We start from the raw sequence: 21918 nt of genomic DNA on the forward strand, positions 1-21918 counted from the left end.
CCTTCAGCTTTCACCCTCTCCAGAATGTTACTGAGGGCGATGAAGGTACCAGTCCGGCCCGCTCCGGCGCTGAAATGCAAAACCAAGGACAAAGCTATCAACGCCTAGATCTTGCCAAAATAACCGCACAGCGAAAAGGCCCTAAGAAAATGTTGGGCTTTGCAGCAGGACTGCTGCTGACTTTAACAGGGGATTTATGTTTTTAATACAAGAAACGCAGGCCTTGCAAGCTGAAGACAAGCATTGGAAATGACAGAGGGCAATTTATACAAGTAAGAGCAAAAATTAAAGCAAATATATGAACAACTCTGCTTTCTTTTTCAACAATAGGGCCACAATGAAACTCCTGTAATCACGGCAGAACATCCCTTCTCCCCATTTAACTGAAAAAGTTAGCTGGGTGAAAAGGTGACCTTTCTGTAATAGTGCTGCTAATAATCATCCTCACTTAAACGGAGGTTAATCCAAACGCCAACACTAATCAGTTTGGAGGCTCAGTGGTTTGACTGAGTCAATGTTTACAATGATGGTGTGATGATGGAGAAAGAGAGAGAGAAGGGATAGAGTAGAGGGAGAGAGGGAGAGCGAGAAAATGTTCAAGAGAGACATGGGGAGAGAGAGAGGGGGGGGGGTGGAGATACGTGGGGGGATTGCAGCGGGTTAGCCCCGTTCCCAATGGGCGGAGGAAAAGCTTTAAAAAGCCCCCTCTTAGACAAGCGGTGATGAAGGAATAGAGGAGAGTGATGACACCATTTCCTGTCGTTAGCTCATCTCATCAGATTAATCATAGTGGGAGTCGGGAGGAGATTTCACTTTGAGAGGTTTTAACCCGTTTTGGCCTCATGACATCGAAATTAAAACTCCGTCTTCTAAATTCCTAAAAGTTTTCTGAAAACCCTATGAAAACTCTATGTCAGTGTGGTGCTCAATATTTCATGTCAAGGACCCCAAAAACTATATGTAATCGGCTGCGGACCCCCCCCCCCCCCCATCTGAAAATATGTCATTCCAGGAAACCTCTCGGAAAGCAAAGCTTTGAGTTAAAACACATTCGCTCTGAAAGAATACATTGAAAGATTTGTGCCACATTTTCACGATTTTTCAAAAATAGCAGACCTACAAGCTCGTAGCGCGCCACTCGGTGGCGCGCTATGAGCTTGTAGATCTGCTATTTTCCAATAGCTAAAAGTATAACATAATGCTTAAAACACCAAAAGGGGTTCCCGCACAAAATGTGTTAATTGACTGTGAATCGGCGGATTGGATCAATCCCACAGGGCTGCGCTTGCTTTAGAATCACTCCACCTGCAGCAAGGTTCTGATCAAAGCATCTCCAGCTAAGTCTTTATAAGGGATCACATAAGTGGCTGAGGCATGGAGCGCCGCCGCCGCACCGTCCACCGAGGCAGAATGCAGCGGAATTCATTGAAACAGACATTTTCAGGGTGAAGGGGGAACATTTATTAGTGAATTGAAATTCTTTCTGGCGTCGTTTTGTGTTCCGTTCCGTTCCAGTAGTGATCAGTTTGGTGGAAAAACTGGGGTGGGAAGTGGCAGGATGAGATTAACCCATTTTGAGCTGAGATCAGATTCTAAAAAATGTCTTCTACATCCTGACAGTTTTCTGAAAAAGCTACGTTTCTGTGTCAGTCGTTCTTCGATTTTTCAAAAATAGCAGACCTACAAGCTCGTAGCGCGCCACTCGGTGGCGCGCTATGAGCTTGTAGATCTGCTATTTTTCAATAGCTAAAGCATAACATAATGCTAACCCCTAAAAGGGGTTCCCGCCCAAAATGGCTTAATGTGAGTCTTACACTTACTTAAATGGCCAATTTGTGAATTTGCAAAGCACAGACAGAACTTAGATTTTGTCCTAGATAAGTCAGGACAATCAGGACAGGTGTCCCCAAACCTTTCCATGCCAAGGACCCCCAAATAGCCATAGCCTTTGGGTGCAACCGCCATATTAGTTACATGTCTTTATAAAAACTAAATAAAATTAAAATAGCTCAAATAGCCGATCTACAAGCCGCGACATGCATGTTGTTTTTGTTTTAACTGTCACAATAAACGTATGAATGTAACTGAATTTGAATTGAAATGGCATTCAAATATATATATTTTTTGCTGTCCGGAAGAAACCACCTAAACTACATTTTTGAGGTTTTTGATTTTTTTGTTGTTGTCATAATTCAATGCTATTTAACACCCTTAATGTCTGGGCATTGGACCAATGGAAAGTATTAAAAAGTGCTTCGACAAAACATTTGGGAGTTAGGTGGTTTCTTCTCCTTTCCAATTGGCTCCCTCTGGCGGCCCCCACTTTTAAAACCTGCGCATACTACTACAATGCTAATCTACGGGTATTACAGCGGCATTGTTAACCCATTTTTACCTGAGATCAGATTCTAAAAATGTCTGTTTGAAAATGACAGTTTTCTGAAAAAGCTATGTTTCTAAGTCAGTCGTTCTTCGAATTTTCAAAAATAGCAGACCTACAAGCTTGTAGCGCGCCACTCGGTGGCGCGCTATGAGCTTGTAGATCTGCTATTTTTCAATAGCTAAAGCATAACATAATGCTAACACCAAAAGGGGTTCACGCTCAAAATGGGTTAAACTCGGGTGTCTCACCTGCAGTGCACAATTATGGGATGGTTCCCAGACTGCTGCTGCTGCCTCTGCACGGCGGCGATGATGTCAATCATTCCTCTGCCCTCCGCCGGTATGCCGATCTCAGGCCATCCGTGGAAGTGGAAGAGTTGGACGTGGCGTGACTGCTTCTCCTGGAGAGATGGAGACGGGAGTGTGTGTTTGTGGGGGGGGGGGGGGGGGAGGGGGTGGTAGGAGAGAGAGGGTCTTGTCACAATTATTACATTAACACATATCGCCTCATCACAATTATTTGAGATAATCACAGTTTTATTTTCATTTCCACATGGACAAATGTAACATTTTCAAGCATTTTCAAAAATAGTGGAAATTCAAGTATCCACTATAATTATTTTAATATTATATATTCAATATTAAATATGGCTTATTTTGGCAATTGTGCAGTATTTATTTGATCCTTGGTATCGGTCATTGTACTTTAAATAAACCTATGCAATTTTTGTTTACAAAGCCTAAAAGAAACAAACAGAAATGTAAACTTTATGTTCCAATGTTCAAGGGGAAAAAAACACAATTAAATCGTTAATCGCAAAATACTAGCCCTAGTGAAGCACGTTTATTTTCATGCACCTGAAACTAGGCGCTCGGACGTCTTCCAAGTGCACTACGATGAGATATTTGTACAGCTGCGCTGGCCCTATAGGCCGTGAAGACAACACCGTGACGTTTATGTTTTATGTATATTTCAAAATGCAATGAGATGGTATATTCTATTGTATGTTTCGAGTGTTATACGCACTGGTCCGTAGGTGAGCACCATGTCTTTCAGAGTGAAGGTGTCACACAGGGCATCGCCTGTCAGCTCCAGAGTATAATCTCCAAATGTTATACTGCCCTCTGCTGGCCAATATTGGAAACACTTGTCCTGTTGGAAAAAGGTCACATGGAAATCATGTTATCGTCGTTATATTTGACTGAAAATAACACACACACATGCACGCACGGCACCGTACCTGCTCCCGCTCCTTGAGTTCGGTGAGCATAACGACCGAGTGACACCTCCACTCCCATACCATCCTCCAGAAGTCCTCCACTGTGTGAGGCAGGGGACCCTGGGTGGCAATGAAGTAGTCCTTCTGCCTGTAGCCCTGCAGGGAAGACCACGACACCCCCGTTTACACCGTTTTACAGTACACAGTACTGTGTACACAGTACAGTACACAGTACACTGACATGACAGCCGCATTGTACAGGTACATGATGCCAAGGAGAGACACTCACATCGATGAAGGAAGCGTTTATGTAGTCGGTGAACTCCTGTCCCCTTTTCACAGAGAGTATCACTCTGTTGAAGTCGTCTGTGAAAAGCAACAAAACAACTTCACAATTAGGCTACAAGAATATCAAGCAGTTAAAGTACAACATTTCCTGTTCTTTTAATGACAAATGTGACACTAATTAATTTAGCAATTTCGCACTTCAAAAGGTTGTATGCATGGTATTTTTTTGGAATAACAGTCCTGTGCTTTTTGTTCTCATTACTTTATTCCGTGATAGGAGCCAGTCTCCATATCTCATTCATCATCGACTCAGTGTAGGAAAGACATCAATGTATTTCTGGCATCAACAAGGTAATGGTGCTTTGATGGTATTGGCATGTGATGTAATGAAGATACATTTATGCTCCATCTCGCAAAGGGAGTCGCTCGCCAAAAAGAATACATCTACAACCTAACAACACGTAGCATTGTTACCTTGTAGTTTCGAGTAATTTATTACTGATACTGCTGAGTATAACCCATTTTGGGCGGGAACCCCTTTTGGTGTTAGCATTATGTTATGCTTTAGCTATTGAAAAATAGCAGATCTACAAGCTCATAGCGCGCCACCGAGTGGCGCGCTACGAGCTTGTAGGTCTGCTATTTTTGAAAAACCGAAGAACGACTGACATAGATAGAAACATAGCTTTTTCAGAAAACTGTCATTTTCAAACAGACATTTTTAGAATCTGATCTCAGGTCAAAATGGGATAAGTATGAATTTTTCAGAAATGAGGATTTATGAAGGAGTTGAGTGTATCGGTTACGGAGTAACTATTTACATGGAATGATCTGAAGCACGCGGTTCTTCCTCATGTTGGCCGGAAGGTTCCCAGTTCTCATGTTGTCCTTCATTATGCGCACGTTGGTCAGTTTCTGATGGAGGGAAAAATAAGTAATAAGTATAATAATTAACATCACCAATTCACCACCATCCAAAAGTAGCTGATGATGAAGTGACGGTTTGCTTACACACCCGGTACGGTACTGTACTGTACTGTACTGTACTGTACTGTACTGCAGTAGTTCCCAAACTTTTTCACATCAAGGACCCCCAAATTGACACCAATTATCCCGCGGACCCCCATTTGAAGAGATATGCCAGGGACCCCCATGAGAGAAGATTTTTACGGCTCTAGCAGTGATTCTCAACCAGTTAAATTTCAAGGAACCCAAGTTTTACCTGCTTTTAGGCTACGGAACCCCCTTTAATGGCATTTCTATCTCTGGGACCCCAATTTATATTTTAAAATCAATGTTAATTTAACTCTGAGAGTGTACAAATGGAACCAAATGGACCCGTTAGGGTCTGTACTGTACTGTACTGTACTGTACTGTACTGTACTGTACTGTACTGTACTGTACTGTACTGTACTGTACTGTACTGTACTGTACTGTATACAGTACGATGCAGCAAGCAATTTGAAACTAAAAATGAAACACAGTTTACACAGTAACAATATTGCAAAAAAATAATACAAGTAGATATACTTGAAAATAACATCCATATACGGTTTTCACTGGTGTAGAAGAACTGATGAACTGCAAGGTACTTCACAGAAGTACCTTGGTAAAAAATGAAATTCACATTTTATTTCCATTCAGCAGATTTAGTTAGCAGTCAGGTCTGCTGAAATCAAATGAAATGTGATTTCCACGACCAGGGCAGGTTTACCTTGCTACCTGTGAAGGGCAATTTGTGGGGAAGTCAAGAAATGTTCCCTGATCAACTGTGAATTTGTTGACTGTCACACGAGAGTATGCTTAAGTTTGTGGGTGATTAACCCATTTTGGGCGGGAACCCCTTTTGGTGTTTTAAACATTATGTTATAATTTAGCTATTGAAAAATAGCAGATCTACAAGCTCATAGCGCGCCACCGAGTGGCGCGCTACGAGCTTGTAGGTCTGCTATTTTTGAAAAATCGTTAAAATGTGCCTCAAATCTTTCAGAAAATTGTCATGATTTAGAAGATTTTTTTTTAAATTTCGACGTCAGGCCTAAGCAGTGGCTCCCAAAATCTGCACCCTCTGCGAGTCTCTCATGAAAATGTCCCCAATGTGGGATGCAATCCCATACCGACTAGGACGTAAACACCCTCTGTATAAAACACTTGATATACTTTGTCGCGTGTGGTGTCACTCACCCCAAATAGCTGATCTACAAGGTCACAACACAACGTTGCAGAGTATAGATGGGCTATTTTCAGACCTAGGAGGAGTGGACATTCTTACCCTGAACTCTTCCTCCAGGCCCAGCCTGTCATGGGGACCTCTGGTGTTGTGCAGCCTCTGCAGGTGTCCCTCCAAGGAGCTCACGTCTAGCTCTGTGTCTCCGTACAGGAAGTACTCCAGCAGGGCTTGGTAGATGAAGGAGTATTGCATCTAGAAAAGGGTGAGGGAAATAACCGACTCAATGACATGAGATATAGCGGCCGACTGATATATAAGTCAGACAATTTTATCAGCCGATATTGGCCTATATCAGCGGTTCCCAAACCTTTTTGGCCATGCACCCCCTGTTATCTCCCGACCTAGCTGACGCACCACCCACATGGAAATATAAGTTGCATAAGCTATATAGAGACATATATTTCCTTTTTAAGTAAAAATGAGAAAAAGGCCGCACACACGTAGCCACGATGCTGTATATTTATTCAGAATCCAACGTTTCGACCTAGTATGATGCATATCCGTCCATAAGAAATGTTTACAGAACATAATCCACAAAAGGATTGTATTTAATATATATATAATTATCACATTCTCAGTTACGTTTACAGTTTTAGTGCACCGTTAAAGTCAATACCGTAAAATATCTTTCCTCTTTAATAACCACATTCAGTGTTGTATACAGTATACTGGCAGCTATTGTGTGACGATGAAGGTAAAGAAACACAAGACGTATTCACAACACGTACTCGGAGAAGAACACGTGCGCAACTGAGTCACAAAGTATATTCTCTGCCTGGACTGTCCGTGATGCACACCTCTGTTGTTTACACACCACAAACAACGACCAGCGCAGTGAGTTGAGCTGTCAGCTGCAGTGCTGCAGGTACGCAAGGGTCTGACGGAGGGGGTGGGGGGTGGGAGGGGGGGGTCAAGGTTTACTTACATCTGTCTGGACGAGCTGACAGCGCTGCTCCCGTATTCGGCTCACCAGGCCGAAGACGTCCACCCGCTGCTCCGAGTGCATCATGTCGATCATTCCGTCGATGACAATGAAGGTCCCGGTCCTCCCCACGCCTGCACTGTAAGACATTTTATGAAGATAGATTTTTTAGCTAGTTTAGTTTCAGTCATAACGATGAAATGTTCAGCGGCGTTGCACACCAGAAACCATATTCATCTTTCTAATGTAGACTTGATGGTATTAACCCATTTTGAGCGGGAACCCCTTTTGGTGTTTCAAGCATTCTGTTATACTTTAGCTATTGAAAAATAGCAGATCTACAAGCTCATAGCGCGCCACCGAGTGGCGCGCTATGAACTTGTAGGTCTGCTATTTTTGAAAAATCGTAAAAATGCGGCACAAATCTTTGAATAGGTATATATTCTTTCAGAGCGAACTTTTTATTTTATTTCGACGTCAGGCCTAAATGGGTTAATAACAAGGTCATCATTCGATCAGAACAGAGACCCCTGTGTCAAAACGTGTCGGTCAGCTGTTGCCTTTGCTCAATAAATACATTATTTTTTTTAGAGTGCCTCTGTACCTTTTCCCTCTCCACAAGCAGAACTTTTTTTTTTACGCTTCCATCATTAGATCAGTGTTTGCATTCCTGTTATTTCAGTGTTGGAAAAACACCATTTCTCCCACATCTCAAGAGAGATGTCATCTGTGGTCAGGCTCTAAGCATGTGTTAAATTGCTGCTGCATGCCTGCATGCAGTCCAAAAAACTCAGATTTACAAGGGTCATTTGAACAGACGGCAGTTCAGGGAGCCATGAGATGGGATTCCACAGTGGGGTGTTGAGGGGTGCCTGTGTTCAATGGGCCCCATTCAACAACAGTGGCCCCGTCCCCTCAACACCTGTTGCAGCAGTTGCTACAATGGCCTGCAGATTTCTTTAGTTGAAGCTGTACACCGGTTGAGCACACACACAAATGCTGTCGATGTTTTGATTCAGATGGAACCAGTTTAGAATTAAACAGATACCTTTACCTTTTTTTTTCTTCTTTTTTTTTAAAATGTTTTTTCGCCTTTATTTTATATTTTTTATGGAGGGACAGACAGTAGGCTGACAGGAAATGGAAGACATGCAGTAAAGGCCGTCGGGATCGGGAGTCGAACCCGCAGCACACTGCCAGACTGAATTACCAGCCAAGGTGCCTGGACCGCTGAGCCACGGCCCAGGCCAAACAGATACCTTTACCTTAAACAACTTTACACAACTGGAGTGCTTATTTTGTGTGATTAATTCACATTAATTTAAACGTTGTGTCATCATGAGTACATCTGCACAGAACGCAAATATCATACGGGGGATAAAGCGACATACGTTTTAACATTTTCATAATTATTTTTGAAAAGAGGTAGATTCTTCACCACAAATAAAATCATCAACCTGTATGAATGAGGCATCACCAAATCTCTGATTGTTTATTCGTCACACGAGGACAAAAAAGTACAAAACCCCAAAACAAAACAAGACACAAGCAGGCAACTTACTGTAACTGGGCCGCACTGCAGAAATCTTCATATCCTCCTTCATATTTACTATAGTCCTACTAGACCCCAGGAAATTACATCTGGCCACAAAAGATCACTGAATGTGAAGGGGGTGACAAACTGACCTGTTGAGCCATACAACACAATATAGCAGCCCCCTATAGTACCCCCTTCACATTCAGTAGATCCTGTGATCTTTTGTGGCAGGATATAATTTCCTGGGGTCTAGTAGGACTATAGTAAATAATAAAATAATAAATCGCTATAACATTTTGTAAAAAAATACATATTTAGCCCCATGTTCGAATGCCCCCGCCCCCCTGTCAAAAATAGCTAAAATCGCTAAAACGAAAGAACGCAGCAAATTAAAACAAATTAACACTCATCTTATACTTTCTCTAATAACAATCTAAAACATGAACCTTGGTTGAAAAAAACTAAAGTTGTCCTTTAAAATGTTTTAAATATATCCAGTGTTTAATAGCTCTAAAACTGACATTTAATGTCAATTTGGAAATGACCTCTCCATTAAAAAGCATTTGTCTCGTTATCATACCATGCCCCCCATTTATTACCTGCAGTGCACCACGACGGGTCCGGCATACGTCGGGTTGACCGTCTTGACCTTCTTGAGGAATTTCAGCATGCCGATGGGAGAGAACGGCACCCCGAAGTCTGGCCAGCTGGTGAAGTGGAGCTGGGTGACCAGCCGGGGAGCTCTGGGACCGTCACTACCCTGCTGTGGGAACACAAGGCACACTCAGTCCACGCCTGCTTCAATTGTACACACATAACAACACACTGCAGGGCACAATTAGTCCAGAGCAGAACCTTTCCGTCAACTGGTTGACCAGCTGGTGCACCGTTGGTAGTTGAGCAGAAAAAGGCAACGGTAGCTTTGAGAGTAAATTAATCAAAGCCCAGCCACGTTAGAGTATTATTCATCTCTGGTTACTTTTCTTTGTTTGAGAACTGTGGTCGGTGTGAGGGTGTGTTGCCTTTCCTGGGGTAACATACTTTTCACAGCAGGTGAACATTTTCATTAAGATGTTTGAATAACAAACGTGTTCTTAGTCAGTGGTTTGTCAAGAAAACAAATGTATAATTTCATTGCTTATGCTTAAAAATACAGTTATACAATACAATGGTAAAAGCAACATTTGCTGTAGCTAAGTAACACATACAGTATGGTCGAAAATTACACAATGTGTGCAGTCCAGTCATACGGGTTTCTTTAAATATCATTAAAGGCCCAGTTATGTAAACCAACACATTTTTTTTGTAATAATACTTACATATTGTATACAGAATTTTCTAATGGTGTAGTCCACCAATACTGTGAAGTCCTCCATTGCCACTCTGACATTCCCATACATCCAACAGCCTTTGTCAGGCCAATACTGATAACATTTCTCCTGAGGGAATAAAAGAAGAAAACTATGAGCTGGCTCCTGTAACTGTATATATCCATCTATGGGTTTGTTGTTTAGTTTGACATATTTGGGCTTTGGTAACTCCCTTACACATTACGAAGATTTGATATAATTAACCCATGTTGACCTGAGATCAGATTCTATAAATGTCTTCTACATCCTGACAGTTTTCTGAAAAAGCTATGTTTCTATGTCAGTCGTTCTTCGATTTTTCAAAAATAGCAGACCTACAAGCTCGTAGCGCGCCACTCGGTGGCGCGCTATGAGCTTGTAGATCTGCTATTTTTCAATAGCTAAAGCATAACATAATGCTAACACCAAAAGGGGTTCCCGCCCAAAATGGGTTAATTGAAAAACGTATTCTGCTGTGATGCTGACTGCAATACATCTAAGCTGTGCATCTTTGTCTGTGCTGACAACACATGCATTTTAATTTAACAATCATAATAGTGGATTCAAACTGGATTTGCATTGCTTTTATCTGTCATATATATTTCACAACCAGAAAAAAAAAGAAAAGAAAACCTGGACAAATGTGCACCGCTCTGTCAATAACATCATCACAGTGATGTTTCAACCCATTAATGGGATTCTCAAACTAATTATCATGCTGTCTCCCAGGATCTTATCAACAATTATTCTGTTATTGATCCTTGATGCTCCTGTTCAGCAGTATCAAACCCACTGTTTGGCTCCTTATTGATCATCCCTTTGAGGCTCAATTTTAACCCGTTTAGGCCTGACGTCGAAATTTAAAAAATGTCTTCAAAATCCTGTGACATACTAGCGTCATGTCCAGGGGGTGTACTTGTACATCAAGCTGCCTCACGCTACAGACACAGGAGATAGGCTCCTGCCCTATGGCCTACTTACTTACATCAAAATCCTGACAGTTTTCTGAAAAACCTTATGTTTCTGTATCAGTGGTGCTCAATATTTCATGTCAAGGACAAGGACCCCAAAAATTATATGTAATATGCCTCCGCCCCCGTCTGAAAATATGTTGTTCCAGGGACCCCCCCAGAAGCAAAGATTTGAGTTAAAATGTTCACTCTGTAATAATATATATTCAAAGATTTGTGCCACATTTTCACGATTTTTCAAAAATAGCAGACCTACAAGCTCGTAGCGCGCCACTCGGTGGCGCGCTATGAGCTTGTAGATCTGCTATTTTTCAATAGCTAAAGCATAACATAATGCTAACACCAAAAGGGGTTCCCGCCCAAAATGGGTTAATGGGATGCTAAGTAATCTGCTCTGTGACACTTTGTATGGATTCAGAGCTGGGGAAGGGGGTCAAATAAATTATGCCTGTGACTTTGGATTGTGTTGAAGACTAGAAGGGCTCTGGCAAAGTCCATATCAGAGCATCATATGGGTTGTGTCAGATCACAGACTAATGTTATATGTCACATCATTCAGACAACATGGTGTGGCATATAGTACTTAACCCATTCTGGGCGGGAACCCCTTTTGGTGTTAGCATCATGTTATGCTTTAGCTATTGAAAAATAGCAGATCTACAAGCTCATAGCGTGCCACCGAGTGGCGCGCTACGAGCTTGTAGGTCTGCTATTTTTGAAAAATCGAAGAACGACTGACATAGAAACATAGCTTTTTCAGAAAACTGTCAGGATACAGAAGACATTTTTAGAATCTGATCTTAGGTCAAAATGGGTTAAGTCGATAGAATGTGGAATCGATGGAGGAAAATGACTACCACCATAGATTTGAAAGTATACCGTAGATAGGTCATATAATGTGCCCTACTTCCTATACTTTGCTGCTATAGAGCGTCGCAGTCCCGCCCCCTTTCATGACGACGCCAGGCCCAGGAAATGAATCACAATGCATTTTCCCCATAGACATTTCAAAAAGTATTTATTTAAAGACCTTTTAAGCGTCGTACGAAGCCAACTCGAGTCGTGACAAATCATGACAACACACACAATATTTTGGACCAAACAAATAATTACAAAGAAGAAAAACAACAAAAAAAGTGTTGTAACCTGCCGTTTTTTTCTACTTTCTAATTCTTTGTTTGGCCCGAAATGTTTTGTTTGTTGTCATGATTTGTCACGACAAGAGTTGGCTTTGTCCGCGGCGTAAACGTCTTTAAATAAATACTTTCTGAAATGTCTATGAGGAAAATGAACGGAGAATCATTTCCTGGGCCATGGTAGGGGGCGGGACTGCGACGCTCTATATGGATACCATAACCAGTGCTTCATCATATGGAACAAATGTCTCACGGTCACGGAGGCCCCCATAGATTGATAATTTCCTCATCCATTTGACCGGTTTGACATGGAAGCACAGTGTGTGCTATAAATGGAAACTGTTTGTTCCATACATTTATTTCTCTGACTACCCCTACCTCTTTCCTCTCTTTCAAATTAGTCAGCATGACTATGGTGGCAGTCCTCTGTTCCCAAACCATCCGCCAAAAGTCGGCCACCGTCTCAGGCTTTGGGCCTGAAAAACACCATCATATAATTAGTTCAAAAATACTGTAGAAATTGCGAAATTTGAAAAAATCCCATACCTCACTGATATAAACTGGTATTAGCATTTACCTTGTGCGGCAATGAATCTGTTCTTCTCTTTATAACCCTGTGTGTAAGAGAAAGTCATGGCAAATCTGTAAGAGGTATAAGCCTGAAAATGCTAAATTTCCATGGCATTCAGGTGGTTGATTCCTCCACGGTGCCTCCGGCTTCGCCGGGCGCTACAACAAACACAATTTTTGGCAGGGGAGGGTGTTCTCCCTCGCTGCATTAGCAGCTCCTACAGGTTGGTCTGGGTGCCTGTTCAGTAGGGAGCAGCTGAACTGCCTGGTAAAACTCCTCACAGTCAGATGTGGTTGTCTCTAGACCAGGGGTGCCCAAAAGGTAGATCACGATCTACCAGTAGATCACAAAGGCTGTGCAGGTAGATCACATGATATGCCCCTAAAGAATATTTAATTTAAATATTTATTGACATCAAAAGGGCCTGTCAGCTCAAACCCACAATGCAATATTTTGTTTTCAAGAGGTTGTAGGTTGCTGTGCACAAAAACGTTTGTAGCATTACAAATCAAATACAAAAAACTCTCCCCCTCTATTTCCCATTCCAAGTGCATTGGTCCAAAGCCCCCTCAGGTACATATTTAAACTATTTTGAGCAACCCACCAAAATTATTTTTTCGGTGGGTAGATCTTGTTGAGCTGGTCATTTTGAAAGTAGCTCTCTAGTAAAAAAAAAAAGTGTGGGCACCCCTGGTCTAGATTGGTAGTGATAGAGACTGCTGTATACAGTACATTGGGGGAACTGACATAACAACAACATAAACAACAAAGGTAAGTATAGGCTCCTCAAAGCGCAGAAACCGTGAAATGCTTCAATAGTTATATAAGCCAAAATGTGAAGTGGGCTGTTATAGTGCCGAAATAATTGGTGCGAAGGTTATTGCAGGCTTGTGCAAAGGAGCATATGCAAATTGGTCCAACGGTACAGGAGATTGGCTGTTCAGCAGACAGACACACACAGACACACACAGACACTCACACATGGATGGAAGCATGGAAGTACAGGGGCGGAAACATTGGTGGATACAGTAAATGAAAAAAATATATAGTTGATTAAACCATTTAGGCCTGACCTCAAAATTAAAAAAATAATAATTCTGAAATAAATATTTTCACATTTAAAAAAAAATAGCAGACCTACAAGCTCGTAGCGCGCCACTCGGTGGCGCGCTATGAGCTTGTAGATCTGCTATTTTTCAATAGCTAAATTACAACAATAATGTTTAAAACACCAAAAGGGGTTCCTGCCCAAAATGGGTTAAAAAGAGTACTTCTAATGGCAGTGATTACTCACATCAATGTACGATGCATTTATGTAGTCTGAACATAAATATCCATCAATATGATTCAGCACTACTCTTGAATGGTCATCTGTTGCAGAAAGGAGAAAAAGATCAAATGTTAATGAATAAAGTCTCTTCTCCTTTCGATTCATAAAGCTCAAACAGTCTAATGAAGCATAAACATAATGTTCTCACATGGCAGAATGTTAGGATATCTGTTTTTCTCTCGGTTGTGTTCCCTGCTTGCCTCCTCAAATGACCCGTGGTGGTAGTAGCACGGCAGCGACTACAAAGACAAGCCAGTCACCACATGGGTTAACACAAAAAAAATCCATTTGTTAAATACTCATACATAACACAAAGTAGCATTTCATGACTCACTTATTTTTTCATTTTGCAAGGTGTTGTGGACACGCTTGGATAGTGATATTAGCCCATTTTGGGCGGGAACCCCTTTTGGTGTTTTAAACATTATGTTATAATTTAGCTATTGAAAAATAGCAGATCTACAAGCTCATAGCGCGCCACCGAGTGGCGCGCTACGAGCTTGTAGGTCTGCTATTTTTGAAAAATCGTGAAAATATTTATTTCAGAAAACTGGAGGATTTAGAAGATTTTTTTTAAATTTTGAGGTCAGGCCTAAATGGGTTAGTCACAGCTACACTGCAGACATAACAAACGCGTTCTTGGGTATTACTCAGCCCACACAGAATAATCCATGCATCATCTGTTATAGCTACATGAACCCTATAGCGTACCTATTCTGGGTCTCATGACATAATAGGTAAGCATTTGTCAAAAATTGGCAAACATACTGTAATGCAAAAATAAAAAAATATATATCTACAAGCTCAAGCTCGCGTCACAAGGCTTTGTGAGGTTATAGATCGGCAATTTTCCATAACCCATTTAGGCCTGAAAAAAACGTCTTCTAAATCCTGACAGTTTTCTGAAATACCTATGTTTCTAGGCCTGTTTATCACTCAATATTTCATGTCAAGGACCCCAAAAATGATCTGTAATTGGCCTCCGACCCCCATCTGAAAATATGTTGTTCCAGGGACCTCCCCAGAAGCAAATATTTGAGTTAAAAACGTTTGTTCTGAAAAAATATATTCCAAATTTGAGGCACATTTTCACGATTTTTCAAAAATAGCAGACCTACAAGCTCGTAGCGCGCCACTCGGTGGCGCGCTATGAGCTTGTAGATCTGCTATTTTTCAATAGCTAAAGCATAACATAATGCTAACACCAAAAGGGGTTCCCGCCCAACATGGGTTAACTGACGTTATAAAGTATATATAGGGATTATGTGAAATACTAATAAATACCACAAAGTAACAATTCATGACTCACTTATTTTATCATTTTTCCAATTTGCCGTCAAAACACGGGACAGCGACATTAGTCACAGCAGCTACACAGCAGACATACAAACGCACCCTTGCTCTTACACAGCCAGCCCACACAGAATAATAATCCATGCGTCATCAGTTATCTCAGGTGTGCGAGGATGTGTTGTAAGTACACCTACGTTGAACTCCTCTCTGAAGAGCTTGCCGTCGTCGGCAGATCGTATCCGGTACTCGTCCTCCAGGGAGTCGAGAGGGATGGGGAAGTACCTCTTAGATGGAGAGGGAGATCTGGGCAGGAGGACCGTTGTCTGCTCGCCTGCACGGGGATGAAAAATACGGTGGACAGAATGTTAAGCCATTTTGGGCGGGAAGCCCTTTTGGTGTTTTAACTAAGCATTATGTTATACTTTAGCTATTGAAAAATAGCAGATCTACAAGCTCATAGCGCGCCACCGAGTGGCGCGCTACGAGCTTGTAGGTCTGCTATTTTTTTAAAATCGTGAAAATATTTATTTCAGAAAACTGGAGGATTTAGAAGAAGTTTTTAAAATTTTGAGGTCAGGCCTAAATTAGCCTGGAACTCACCTATGCTTTCTATGGCATAGGCAGCTCCCGGCAGGATCCGCCGGCAGAAACTGTGCGCAGCTGCTGGACATGAGACTAATTACTTAGAGCGACAGAGAGAGAGAGGAGTGTGTGTGTGTGTACGGGTGTGCGTGTGCGTCAATTTAACAAAGGTGCAGACGATCAGAAATCAGCAGAGAGTGATCGACGTTTGTGCTACTCTATGCCAATTTGAAGTGGACTCGGACCCAGACTTTTTTTTCTCCCTGGAAATAAAAACGTCTGGGTTTCCGAGGCTAGGCCTAAATGGGTTAATGTTTCCCCATAGGGGACGGTTCCAGGCTCTCCCTCCCAGCACCTGGAAAAACAAGCCTAATGGTCATTAAGATTTCCTACTTTTGGGGGCACCTGCCAGAAACCATTCCTCAAGTCGTAAACATACCGCCGCCGTTGCCGCATGAAAATATCATAACTCCAAATTTGGTCTTTCCCAGTTTCCCCCCCTTTCCTTTTTTTACTTGACGCGAAAGTTTATATAGTTCCTTATGTGAGCTAGGAAAGTTTCATGACCTCTGGGCACCATTTTGAGTTTTCAAACTATTCCTGGGGCATAAAGGATCATGTATGTAAACTCGGAGTCCAAGTTTTAAAAATAGAAGAAATAATATTATACTAGATTGTGTGCACTATAGTGGCTGCATTGTTTTGTTGTTGTTGTTTTGTTTTTTAGATGACAGTAATATAGCACCTTGTTCCTCCAAGAAGCCATTCGGAATCTTCTTGTCCACTGAAGTTACCAGAGCCTTCCTGTGGTTTTTGAACCTAATGACAGACAGAATGAGAACAGAGAGGATGAAGGCTGCTGCTTTACATGAAGTCCCACTCTACCAAGCAGCATTGTTCACCACATAAAGGAGGCAAATCCCAAACAAATTCCAAATAGCATACAATCAAGATGGAAGAGAGATTCTTCACCCCATTCTTCAAAACATACTGTACCAGTGTACCTCTCCACATAAGGAGCACAGTACTACAGACACCAAACAAATACCAACCATCCGAAAGAGCCAAAGCTGTTCCTCCTCATGAGGGGTCCTGTGTACAGTGTGACTCAGTGAGTGAGTGTCTAGGACTCTCTCTAACCTAGTGCTGTTAGTTTTGCTGTCTTACTTGAGGTGCAGCTGTTTTATCCACAAAGCCCCTGTTCACTTTATGTTCAGAGCAGACCCCCAGCTCTAGACCCACCCATAAATACATGCACAGAGAGAGAGAGAGAGAGGGGGGGGAGAGGGGGAGAGAGAGAGAGAGAGAGAGAGAGAGAGAGGGGGGAGAGAGAAGAGAGAAGAGAGAGAGAGAGAGAGAGAGAGAGAGAGAGAGAGAGAGAGAGAGAGAGAGAGAGAGAGAGAGAGGGGACGGACGGACGGACGGACGGACGGACGGACGAGAACACCACTGGCACAGAAGAGAAAATAAGAGACTTCTACTCCACTACATCTCAGAGACAAATATTGTACTTTTTTTTATTTGTTTTTGGCTTTTGTGCATGTATTGATAGTTACAGTGAAGACGGACAGGAAAGAGGGAGAGAGAGAGAGAAGAGGAGAGACATGCAGCAAAGTTGGGACTCGTCATGAACGGGACTCGAACATGTAACAGACATTTACTTGTAACAGAAAATGTCTATATTGCAGTATTGATACTTTTACTTAAAACAAAATTACTTTTTCCCACCACTGTTTTGTAAGTTACATGATCACTGAAGATGTATTGTGCCGTTTACTTTCTATGTAGTTTACCTTTAAGCCTTGTATGTGTAATGGAGACCAATGTACCTTTGACTAATTAGTAATTCTCCTCACCTGGGCAGCCTCACCAGGGTAGTTAATGAGGTGATTAGTTTGGTCAGAGTCAGTTCAGTTCAAGCCAGCACACTGTCAAGAGCTCGCTCACTCACTGCATGTTGCAGACAGCTAACATAGTCACCAGTACGTATTGTATTGTCTTGTGTACGCATGTGTGGTTCTGCTTACCTCAAACAGTAGATGGTGAGGAGAACAACGATGATGAGAAGCAGGGATATGACCAATGTCGAAGGCAACACATGGGCACCCTGCTGGGTGGGGTTTTCTGGACACAAACAACACACACGTTGTTTACATCAGCGGCTCCCAAACATTAAAGGGACACTTCACCCTTTTTGCAAAAACACATATGTTAATGACATTTAGAAGATATAGAACACTCTCCTGGGGGTCTTCATGTGTGTAATATGTGGTTTTAGATATTTTAGATTTTAGCAGTCTGCCCAGTGTCTCTGATGTCATGGACACTGGGCTCACTTACTTCCTGGACTACAATTCCCATAATGCTTTGGTGCACTGCTTCTCCTTGTGGATAGGGGGAGGGATGTCTTACTGAGACAACATGTAGTCCAGGAAGTAAGTGAGCCCAGTGTCCATGACATCAGAGACACTGGGCTCACTGCTAAAATCTAAAATATCTAAATCCACATATTACACACATAAAGACCCCCAGGAAAGTGTTCTAGATCTTCTATATATATATGTTTTAGCAAAGTGTCCCTTTAACATTAGCTTCTTTTAAAAAAAAGTTGTATTCAGAACATTTAGTGAATTCTGTTCCGAATTTGACATCTAATTGTTTCTTCATATTGTTCATGGAAAAGTTACCTGCGGTTTGGTTGTCATGAGAAGAGCTGTTCAATGCTATAGTGGTTCCAATGAGAAACAACACCATTGTCCCTGCAGGTAAAAGTGAAAAACCTGTGTCAATTATTGTACCATCATAATTTGCTGTCACTCCAACAGAAGCATGGACTCCATGCATCACACTGTCTTCATATGCAAATATGCAACGTTTTTTAATGGGAAACACAATGTTTCGGTCTGTAGACCTTCATCGGGTTATCTTTATTCATATAACCTCTGTGGGCCAAAACGTGTTTCCCATTCTGACCTGAGATCAGATTCTAAAAATGTCTTCTACATCCTGACAGTTTTCTGAAAAAGCTATGTTTCTATGTCAGTCGTTCTTCGATTTTTCAAAAATAGCAGACCTACAAGCTCGTAGCGCGCCACTCGGTGGCGCGCTATGAGCTTGTAGATCTGCTATTTTTCAATAGCTAAAGCACAACATAATGCTAACACCAAAAGGGGTTCCCGCCCAAAATGGGTTAAAAAAGGTATATTTGCTTTTGAAGACAGGATGTGGAGTCTTGCTTCGATACTGATCGGCCCTCTGTCCCCACCGACGCACCTGTCGTTCTTTAGCAGTGGCGTGCACAGATAGACACTAGGGGGTGCTAGAGCACCCCCTGCCCTTTTCCCTCTGGACAGCAATGTGCCCTTTTGAAAAAAGAAAAGAAAAAAAAATATATTTTTTGTACAGTGTACAGTATGTGGACCATGGTGACATTGATCAATTCTTGATAAAAAAGCTTCTAATATATTATTTAGGCCCCAAAATCTATAAATCTCACACTATTTAAGGCAGCCGGCCGGTTCCACGCGCTGCACAAGGTGCCCTTTTTTTCACTTGAGCACCTGCCCCTCTAAATGTCAGATATTAGTAAATGGTTATAGTAAAAAGATCCTGTAATATAATACAACATCCACTAGGGGGCACCAGTAAGCAGCAATGACAACTCAAGCTTCATGTGGCTCCTCTGCTACTCTGCATGTGAGTGAAACAATTTGATATTGTTCCTGCTGTTCTACACACTGCCAGATGGAATGCTTTTAACCATTGCTTTTATGAAATATCTGAGACCAATAGGTTTTTGTGGAAGGTGCTTCTGAACATATTGGCGGTTTGACCACTTCAAATGCTCTAATCTTAAAATAATAACCCAAAATAGCCTGTCTAAAAGCTTGTAATTCGGCTGTTTTCGCTGTGCAACATGCTCCCATATAGAAGACATGCTGGCTTCCATGGAGTCCAAATGACTGAACTTTAATCCATGCATGCATAGTTCAGCATTGATTGATTGAAATATTTATTAACAGTTTGCTGAATTACAGTACATTTCAAGCACAAACTCAATACAAAGACTGTGAGTGGACGACCCAATTAAGCATTACACTTGTTTACAAGAGGGTCCACCTTGTTCAATTCATCAAAACATTTAGAGACATACAAATGGACACTTCTATATAGTCAAAGAACAGAACAGGAATTCATCATAAAGGAGGTAAAAAGGGAAAAGAAACATATACAGTGAGGGGAAAAAGGGGTGGGGGGGATTCAGATTTTACGGGGCCAGTTTCGAATTGCAGCCGTCCGTAGGTGCCCTTTGAGAGTGGTTTTGAAGGAGCATCTCATTGTCCAGCCTGCATGTCCTGGCCGTGTGATTGAGTGAACAGCCAAATCATACTTGTCATAAACTAGGCAACATCAAAGCCCCTTCAATGTGATCCAACCCTTAAAAAAAATAGAACTAGCACTACCTCATATGTAGCACACACCGCATCCCCTGTGGGTTTGACACTGGAGATGAGCTAAACATAACATTTTGTGAGATCTACTGTAAGAACGCGTCTCATTTTGCAGTGTTGTCTTGTCTATGATGTATGCAGCTATTACAGCATACAGAGCGTTGTGGATGTTATATGATATCCACCACTACAGTATGTATAGTAAAGTAAAGTAAGTAGCCTTGCCGAGCCATGGGGGCCCATAGGGCCTATCTCCTGTTTCTGTAGCGTGAGGCAGCTTGATGTACAAGTACACCCCCTGGACATGACGCTAGTATGTCGCAGGGACTTACCCCCAATCCAACCCTTGATGCTGAGTGTCAAGGAGGGAGGCACTGGGTCCCATTTTTATAGTCTTTGGTATGACCCGGCCGGGGATCGAACCCCGACCTCCCAGTCTCAGGGCGGACACTCTAACCACAAGGCCACTGAGCTGGTTTGTATGTATAGAGGGTGGTGCAATAGGGAGCATCTTGATTCTCCTTGAGAAACTTGATGTTGTCCATCAAACAGGGACAGGCTCTAACCTAGGATAGGTCCCCCATGATTTATGATTTCCTGTTTATGGCTATATAGAAGTGTTTATTTGTATGTCTCTAAATGCTATGATGAATTGAACATGGTGGACCCTATTGTGTGTCGAAACTGGCCCCCGTAAAATCTGAATCCCCCACCCACCCCTGTTTCCCCTCACTGTATATGTTTCTTTTCCCTTTTTACCTCCTATGATGATTTATTTTTAACTATATAGTTGTGTATATTCGTACGTCTCTAAATGTTTTGACGAATTGAAAATGGTGGGCCCTACTGTAAACAAGTGTAATGCTTTATGGTGTCGTCCACTCACTGTTAACAGTTTTTGTATTGAGTTGTACTTGAAATGTACTGTAATTCTGCAAACTGTTAATAAATCAATCAATCAATCAATAATGTAATGCTTTATGGCGTCGTCCACAGTTAACAGTTTTGTATTGAGTTGTGCTTGAAATGTAGGGGAGAGCCGCCACGGTTGTAACGCAACGTGCACGTTATCTCTTGATTGGTCAACTCCGTCATGACGTCATCACGTCAGTATATGTACAGCAACGTACTCTACGTGCCCGGGAAGTTTCAAGTGTTTTCCTTCATCCTACTGGGAATTATTGACGGAAAACTGGCTTTTCTCAAAATGCGTAAAGATTTTCACCTTGAGTATCTGTGGTCTACAAATCTTTTCTTTGATGTTGATGAGCTAAAATCAACATGGATGTCTGCATGCTTATGTTCTTCATTAGTTTGCATCGTTTTTAGACACTATATTTGGGCAGTATTATGCGTGTCTTAAGTACCAGGTCTTATTACTTAACTTAAGACCTGGAGGCGTGGTCAATGCTGTTTGGCCTCTCAGAATAGCCAAATGGCATTGATCACGCTTCCAGGTCTTAAGTTAAGTAATAAGACCTGGTACTTAAGACACGCATAATACTGCTGCACGTTAAAGTTCTGGTCTGTAAGCAAAGAAGGACTTGCAAAGTGGTTAAATTGTAACACACGCCATGTCATATCATAACATTATATGAATATTTACACATTTGACATATTGGCCAATATTATGTTCAGTCAGCTGTCTTCAATTAC

At 41.8% G+C, this 21918-nt stretch overlaps 1 protein-coding gene across 3 annotated transcripts in view; it reads right to left on the minus strand.

Annotated features, from left to right (window-relative positions):
- Nucleotides 1–21918, minus strand: part of LOC306931277 (receptor-type tyrosine-protein phosphatase epsilon-like) — a 61803-nt gene that overhangs the window by 644 nt on the left and 39241 nt on the right. Inside the window, exons 3-21 of one of the 3 annotated variants that reach the window (XM_079512577.1) lie at nt 19085–19173; nt 18499–18570; nt 17839–17935; nt 16557–16630; nt 15424–15560; nt 14085–14175; nt 13901–13977; nt 12613–12649; nt 12414–12511; nt 9899–10018; nt 9179–9342; nt 7046–7181; nt 6163–6312; nt 4712–4805; nt 3892–3968; nt 3624–3758; nt 3410–3535; nt 2632–2783; nt 1–69 (exon numbers count right to left, since the gene is read on the minus strand). In XM_079512577.1, the coding sequence (XP_079368703.1) occupies nt 1–69; nt 2632–2783; nt 3410–3535; nt 3624–3758; nt 3892–3968; nt 4712–4805; nt 6163–6312; nt 7046–7181; nt 9179–9342; nt 9899–10018; nt 12414–12511; nt 12613–12649; nt 13901–13977; nt 14085–14175; nt 15424–15560; nt 16557–16630; nt 17839–17935; nt 18499–18565 (1901 nt within the window). In that variant the 5' untranslated portion in view covers nt 18566–18570; nt 19085–19173. Of the gene's footprint in view, nt 70–2631; nt 2784–3409; nt 3536–3623; nt 3759–3891; nt 3969–4711; nt 4806–6162; nt 6313–7045; nt 7182–9178; nt 9343–9898; nt 10019–12413; nt 12512–12612; nt 12650–13900; nt 13978–14084; nt 14176–15423; nt 15561–16556; nt 16631–16863; nt 17011–17838; nt 17936–18498; nt 18571–19084; nt 19174–21918 lie in introns of those variants that run through there. The other 2 variants (XM_079512576.1, XM_079512578.1) reach the window with 2 other exon arrangements.

The sequence above is a fragment of the Electrona antarctica genome (genome assembly GCF_951216825.1).
Source record: "Electrona antarctica genome assembly, chromosome: 10".
Taxonomy (NCBI): Eukaryota; Metazoa; Chordata; class Actinopteri; order Myctophiformes; family Myctophidae; genus Electrona; species Electrona antarctica.